This window comes from Eschrichtius robustus, chromosome 7, assembly GCF_028021215.1.
Source record: "Eschrichtius robustus isolate mEscRob2 chromosome 7, mEscRob2.pri, whole genome shotgun sequence".
In the NCBI taxonomy this organism is placed as follows: Eukaryota; Metazoa; Chordata; class Mammalia; order Artiodactyla; family Eschrichtiidae; genus Eschrichtius; species Eschrichtius robustus.
Window position 1 is genome coordinate 105514801 of NC_090830.1, and position 8076 is coordinate 105522876.

The window sequence follows — 8076 nt, forward strand, 5'->3', positions numbered from 1 at the left end:
CTGAAGTTTTTCACTTTCAGTTGAGTGTTTATGTCCATAGCTAAGGCAGACATACTTTTAGTCATTTAAAAGTTTGACCAATGCATATACACTCCAGACAAATAACAAGTCAGATTTCAATATAGTGTTAAATTTTAATTCCATTATAACCTATATGACTTGCCCCATGACATCACCAGACTGAACCCAACATATTTTTACATGTCTTTACATGTCAATGGTGAAGGAAACAAACTTTTCATGTTATGTCTCTATTATGTAGCTGCTTCAAGAAAAAAAAAATTATAAAACCACAGTGAGATATCACCTCACACCTGTCAGAATGGCTATTATCAAAAAGGCAAGAAATAACAAGTGTTGGTGAGTATGTAAAGAAAAGGGAACCCTCATACATTGTTGGTGGGGATGTGAATAAGTGCAGCCACTATGAAAAACAGTATAGAGATTCCTCAAAAAATTAAGAATAGAACTACCATATGATTCAGCTATCCCACTTCTGGCATTTATCTAAAGAACACAAAAACACTAATTTGAAAAGATATGTGCACCCCTATGTTCATTGCAGCATTATTTACAATAGCCAAGATATGGAAATAACCTAAGTGCCCATCAATGGATGAATGGATAAAGAAGATATGGTATATATATGCAATGGAAATACTACTCCAAAACAAAAAAAGGTGAAATCCTGCCATTGCAACAACATGGATAGACCTTGAGGGTATTATGCTAAATGAAATAAGTCAGATAGAGAAAGACAAATGCCATATGATTTCTCTCATATGTGGAATATAAAGAACAAACAAACAAAAAACAAATGAACAAAGCAAAACGAAACAAAAACAAACCTGTAGATACAGAGAACAGAGTAGTGGTTACCAGACGGGAAAGAATGGGGAGGAAGGCAAAATGTGTAAAGGGGATCAACTGTGTGGTGAAGAATGGAAACTAAATTTTTGGTGGTGAGCATGCTGTAGTGTATACAGAGGTAGAAATAGAATGTTGTACACATGCAACTTATAAAATGCTATAAACCAATGTTACTGCAATAAAAAATACATTTAAAACTAAAATTAAAAAGAGAAAAATATTTTTTAAAAGAATACATGCAAATGAACTCTGATATAACATGACTACATAAAAAATTAAAAAAATTAAAAAATAAATTAAAAAAAAAAAAAAAAAACATGACTACATGATATTCACTAACCAGATTCTCAAACTACATTGTCCTTTAAGAATCCAACTTTTGTCCCCCAGATTTTTTTTTTTTTTTTTTTTTTAACTAAACAATCATTTGGCAGCTTTGGGTTTCATTTCTGGCATTTTCCTGCTCATCTCAGAGGGAGAGGTTTAAGGAAAGAAACAGAGATAAAATGGACAAAAGAAAAGAGAAAGGCACAGATTACTCAGAAACCATAAGGGAGAAGTAGTCAGGTTCCTGCAGGAAGAGAGAATGCGCTGAGGCGTGGTCAGGAACCACATACCCATCAAGGCTGCCACTTTTTCTGCCCTCCCCTCTCACTCCCTCTCATTCCTCCTGCCAGGGAGTGAGCTGGCAATCTTACCAATGACCTTGGACAAACAGAAAATGATAAAGCTCCTAAATTCAGCTTTAGCCACACCACTCCAGCCAAAACTAGAATCACCTACAATGGCTGGGAGTGTGCCATCACTCCAACCACTCCTGTCCCCCTCCACTGCAATCAAATGTCAGGAAAAATAACCTGTTGGAATTACAATAAGCCTTGTAAAGATGGTCTATTCTAAACCCCCATCACCTGTTTTGCACAAAAGAAAACTGACATCCAGAGAAATGACGTCACATGCCCAAGGTCATTGAGCAAGTCCAAACTAGATGCCCAGAACTTCAGACTTGCATTGTTCCAAGTTCATTTAAAGCAATTTAAAAGCTACGGAACAGCAACGAACAGACAAAAAAACAAAACACCCCAACTTTGGATAGATGAAGAACAATTACAAAAAGGCACAAATTAACATGAAAACAAGCCAAAATAATAACTTTAATCCACCTCCCAGAAGCCCAGTGACAATAAAAGCAGCAGGGGTCTGTTTTACGGAGTAATGATACCTGGAACAACCTAATTGTGCTTTTTCCTCCTTTACCCATTTCTCACAGGCAGAGGAAATAAAAAGTGCATACAAGACTGCTGAAACTCTTAATCTGAACCAACACAGACCTTTTTGATACTTGAAATTTGGTACATCTTTCCCTCCAGGGGCTTATAGAAATCACATTATTAGAGTTAAAACATCAGGTCATTCAATGGGTCTCAAAGCCATGGGGAAAATGCCTTCCACAGAAATCCATCCTCTCCCCTGACCTGAACAGGTAACAAACTCCAGCTAAAGCCGCAGAGGATTTGATCATTCGCAGACTTTCAAAGAATGAGACCCAAGAAACTAACATTCCAAAACAGGACTGGAGAAAAAGAAGAAAACTTGTCCTTACCCTTAAAAATAACAGAAACAATAGGATCCGGTTTCCCAAATTTCGTTTTAGGGATATTGCTGGCAGATTCAACAATCACTCGAAGCATGGCTCTCAATGGGCAGAAAGCAAATTTCAGCAACGAAGTTAAGAAGACACGGGCTCTGGAGCTCGCGGCCGCGCCGCCCGGGAGAGAAGGCGGGGGAAGACTTCTCCAGCGAAGAGGGAAGGAGGAGAGGCGATGGGTGGGTCCCTGACGGATTACTGTATTTACTGAAGGTTACGTGTAAACTGATACCCAAATGCCCGAGTCTCCGCAGCGCCGCAGGCACCCACTTAAGAATTCGGGAAATGTGGGAGTGAAAAGGACAAAACCTCAGCTAAAAATAGTTATGGGCAACAAATGAAACTGAAAAGGATTTGGAGCTAATAAATGTGGACAGGTCAAGAGACCACTAAGACGCTGCAGCTAAGAGCAACAAATTCGTGAAACCCAATTAATTGGATTTCTGTTACCCCTTCCATTCTTTGCTGAGCTTCATGGAGTTTTAAAACTTTACTGCGTCATTTAAAAATTTTTTTTTTACTTTTGCCATTTCTTCTCTCCTGCTGTGGAACTCACCCACGCAGCAACAAGTTATAGAACAATTTGTTTTTAATCAGTTAAAGGGTGCCCCCTATTGTATGGCAGAGAAATAAATGAGTTTATTTCAAGCAAGCCCAATCCGGAGGTGGTAATCGCGGTTTACAAAATCACTGTCCTGGGGGCTGACCCTTTTCAGTCACAAAAGGATTCGCCATAGGACTTCTTTAAAAATCCTTACGAGGTGAGAGCTGGTGACCGAAGTTTTCCTGGTCCATCAAAAGCTGCTAGCCGTCTTTAGTGAAAATGGAGTTCTCCACTCTTTCAGGACCCAAACCCCAGCAGTGTCTTCCTTTCCTTTGTTAAAGAAAAAGATATTCGATGACACTTATTAAAGTGGGTAAGGAAGACTTTATTCAAGGGGAGGAATCTTTCAGTGTAGGAGGGAATTTGGACTCAACTCTGAATAGGGCATGGACAAGGGGGAATTTATAGCCAGAGAGCAGGTTGGGGGTCAGTGGAGGGAAATTACCAGAAGAAAATATCAGGGGGAAAAGGGGATTCTGGCTCAACCGACCTAACAGGATTCTTACTGAACATAGGTCAGGGTGACGAGACATTACCTGGGTGATGGTGGAGAACGAGGCACCCCAAAAGGTACAGAGTGATCAGATATGGAGGGAGGGGAGTTCTGGTTAAACTGACTCAGCAAGGTTCTCGCTAAAACTAAATTTTACAAGGAAATACACAGATGGGCCTAGGGGAAAGTTCAGGAGCTTAACTAAAGTTTGGCCAAAGAAAAGGTCTTTATGGCCTAGAGGGTGTGTTAGGTGGTGTAGCCTGGTGATTAAAATCACTAGAAGAGGGCTTCCCTGGTGGCGCAGTGGTTAAGAATCCGCCTCCCAATGCAGGGGATACGGGTTCGAGCCCTGGTCCGGGAAGATCCCACCCTAGAGCCCGTGCTCCGCAACAAGAGAAGCCACCGCAGTGAGAAGCCCGCGCACCGCAACTAAGAGTAGCCCCCGCTCTCCGCAACTAGAGAAAGCACGTAGTAAATTCCACACATCCACAACCAGAAGTTCATCCTTACTCATGGCATTTCATAGCATTTCCGTTAATGCAAGTTGGGTTTACATCAGGATCTCATTGCGTTTCAGAAGAAAAGGCTAAAACTGAGAGTGAAAAAACGTAGGACTTTCTTTTGCTTCTGAAGACCCATCTGTAAGCAAACACTTCAAGTGCATTGAAAAAGTGTGGTTTACCTGCAAGAATTCTTTTGTCTCAGTGAATTTCTCAATGGCTTATATAAAGAACCAATAAACCCAATGTCATATACATTATTGTATTTAGTGGACATGTAGACTAAATACAGTATATATTTTAGTGGAATATAGACAACATTATGTTTGTATTTTGGAGCTGGTTTTTATTTCTCCTTTTCATTGTGAAATATATTTACAGAAAAATGCATACAACATAAATGTGGCAGTTTAACGAGCAAACATCAAGGTCAAGACAGAGACCATTGCCAGCACTCCAGAAGTCCCTCACATGCCCCATCACAGCCACCTCCTTCCCCCCATCAGTAGCCATTTTCCTGATTTTTATAGTAATAATTTCTGTGCTTTTCTTTATAGTTTTTAATCCCCCAAATAGTTTGATTTGCTTGATTATGATCATATGAATTATTTTATACATTATGAACATTATATACATATATTTGTACCTATGTGTATATACATGCATACATACACATATTCACATAGTATGAATTCTTTGACATATTATGACCTTTATAGACATGGAATATAAGTGTGAATTCTTTTGTGTTTGGCTTCTTTTTTTTTCAACATTATATTGTGAGATTCATCCATATAACTCTACTTTGTTTACTCTCATTTCTCTATGGCATTCCGTTGTATGAGTGTACCACATTTTCTTAATTACTCCACTGTTCATACACATTTGGATTATTCAGAGTTTGGGGCTATTACAAACAGGGCTACTCTGAACATGCTTGTACATGTTCCCTGGTACAAATGTGCATGAGCGCATTTCGGGTCTAACCTGTGACTGGAATTGCTGGATCAAAGGGTATATGCATATTTTCAAAATTACTAGGTAATTCAAAATTGTTTTCCACGGTGATTGTACTGTTTACACTCCCACCAACGTGTATGAGACTTCCCGTTCATACATTTGGCAATGTTAGATTTTTAAATTTTGCCCATATGGTGAGTATGTAATATTTCATTGAAGTTTTAATTTGCATTTTTCAGATTACGAATGAGGTTTCATACATTTTCATATTTACATTTCCTAATTTATGACATGCCTATTCAAATATTTTGTGGATTTTTCTATTGGGTACTCTGTGTTTTTCTTATGCATTTGCAGGAGCTGTTTATGTGCTCTGAATACTAGTGCTTTGTGGGTTGTAATTTTAATATTATTGAATTTATCAATATTTCCTTTATTGGACTTCCCTGGTGGCGCAGTGGTTAAGAATCCTCCTGCCAATGCAGGGGACATGGGTTCGAGCTCTGGTCCGGGAAGATTCCACATGCCGTGGAGCAACTAACCCCGTGCGCCACAACTACTGAGCCTGCATTCTAGAGCCCGCAAGCCACAACCACTGATCCCACGAGCCACAACTACTGAAGCCCGCATGCCTAGAGCCTGTGTTCTGCAACAAGAGAAGCCACTGCAATGAGAAGCCCGCACATCGCAAAGAAGAGTAGCCCCTGCTCACCGCAACTAGAGAAAGCCCGCGAGCAGCAACAAAGACCCAATGCAGCCAAAAATAAATAAATTAATTAATTTAAAAAATATTTCCTTTATGGTTAGTATATTTTTCTTTCTTTCTTTTTTTTTTGGCTGCACCACAAGGCTTGCAGGATCTTAGTTCCCCAACTAGGGATTGAACCAACCTTGGGCCATGGCAGCGAAAGCGCTGAATCCTAACCACTGGACAACCAGGGAACTCCCAGTACATTTTTCACATTAAGAAATGCTTTCTACTCTGAGATTGTGAAGATACTCTTCAGTATTATATTCCAGAAGCATTTTGTTTCATCTTGCACACTAAGTTTTTTTTTTTTTTTAAAGTGAACTGCTTTTTTTTTTTTTTTTTTTTTTAAATTTTATTTATTTATTTATCTATTTATTTATGGCTGTGCTGGGTCTTCGTTTCTGTGCGAGGGCTTTCTCTAGTTGCGGCAAGTGGGGGCCACTCTTCATCGCGGTGCACGGGCCTCTCACTATCGCGGCCTCTCTTGTTGTGGAGCACAGGCTGCAGACACGCAGGCTCAGTAGTTGTGGCTCACGGGCTTAGTTGCTCCGCGGCATGTGGGATCTTCCCAGACCAGGGCTCGAACCCGTGTCCCCTGCATTGGCAGGCAGATTCTCAACCACTGCGCCACCAGGGAAGCCCCACACTAAGTTTTATACTCCACCTGTAATTGATTATGTGTCATGTATGATTAGAGGTCACGTTTCATTTTTTCCCACATGGATATTCAATTGACCCAGTACCATTATTGAAAAGTTTGTCCTTTTCCCAAACCCAGGTCATGTATCAGGTTTGTAGATGTGTGTGGGTCTGTTTCTGTGCTCTCTCTTCTGTTTCATTGTTCTATTTGCCAGTCTCTGCACCAAGACCACTGTCTTAATATAGCCTTATAAAAATTTCATAATAAGATTTTATCCTCCCATCTTGTTCTTTTTTTTCAAGTGTCTTGGCTCTTCTTGCATTTTAATAGACATATTAGGATCAGCTTACCAAGTTTCAAATATTTTAAAAATCTGTTGGAATTCTGTCTTAAATTGCATTAAATTTATAGATCAATTTTTGGGGGAACTGATGTCATTGTAAGTATTTCAATTCAAGAATAGACTATATCACTTAATCTGCTTAGATTTTCTAAACATCTCTCAGTAAAATTTTATAATTTATAAAGGCCTTGAACATCGTTTTTTTTTTTTAGATATGCTGGAACTTGTTTCTTTCAGCTTTCAAATATATAAAAAACGAAAAATATAGTACAATTAACACCTCTATGCCCATTATCTAGATTTGACAACTATTAACATTTTGCCATGATCATGTTATCTATCTATCTAGATTTTTAAAAATAAAATTATTTTCAAGTAATTACAGACATCATGAAATTTCACCCTTAAATGCTAAAGACTGCACCTTGTAAGAGTGACATTCGCCTACAATATTACAATCACATGACCACATCTGTGTGTATTCAGATTATCTAATTATGTTAATAACAAATTATACTAAATATCATTTTTCATTTTTTGTATATTTTAAAATTAGGACCCAATCAAGATTCATGCATTGCGTTTGTGCATTTAGGTGGAGAAATCTGACCAATAAGGTAACTGACTTACAGTTCCCAGGTTCTACAGGTTTTCAGAGGCCCGATAAAATATATGAAGCCAAAAATACAATAAATTGATACAAAATACAATGAAATTAATGCACTGAGCAGTGATACCATATCATTTCTATGGTATTCTTCCCAAACATCCATAACCCCAGTCTAAAAATGAGAAAACAGGGAATTCCCTGGTGGTCCAGTGGTTAGGACTCGGTGCTTTCAGTTTGGGGGCCTGGATTCCATCCCTGGTTGAGGAACTAAGATCCTGCAGTGTGGCTGGAAAAAAAAATGAGAAAGTAGACAAAACCAGGTTGAGAGACATTCTACAAAATACCTGATAAGTACTCTTTAAAAGTGTCAAGGTCATAAAAATAAGGAAAGATTGAGAAACTGTCACAGATTGAAAGAGACAAAGGAGACATGGGAACTAAATGCAAGATTGTATCTTGGATCAGCTCCTGGAACAGAGAAAGGACGTTAGTGGAAAAACTGGAAAAATACCAGTCTGCACTTTAGTTAATAGTATTGTGCCTATATTAATTTCTTAGTTTTGATAGATGTACCATGAGTATGTAAGATGTTAATATGAGGGGAAGCTGAATGAAGGGCACAAGGGAACTCTGTACGCTTTGCAACTTTTCTGTAAA

At 38.8% G+C, this 8076-nt stretch overlaps 1 protein-coding gene across 2 annotated transcripts in view; it reads right to left on the reverse strand.

Moving 5' to 3' along the window:
* The window catches only part of MYOF (myoferlin), a 157475-nt gene extending 154754 nt beyond the window's left edge, over positions 1-2721 (reverse strand). For both annotated transcript variants that reach the window (XM_068548215.1, XM_068548214.1), the window contains exon 1: positions 2474-2721. In XM_068548215.1, coding sequence (XP_068404316.1) covers positions 2474-2561 — 88 coding nt within the window. In that variant the 5' untranslated portion in view covers positions 2562-2721. The remainder of the gene's footprint in view (positions 1-2473) is intronic.
* Positions 2722-8076: the final 5355 nt, after the last annotated feature.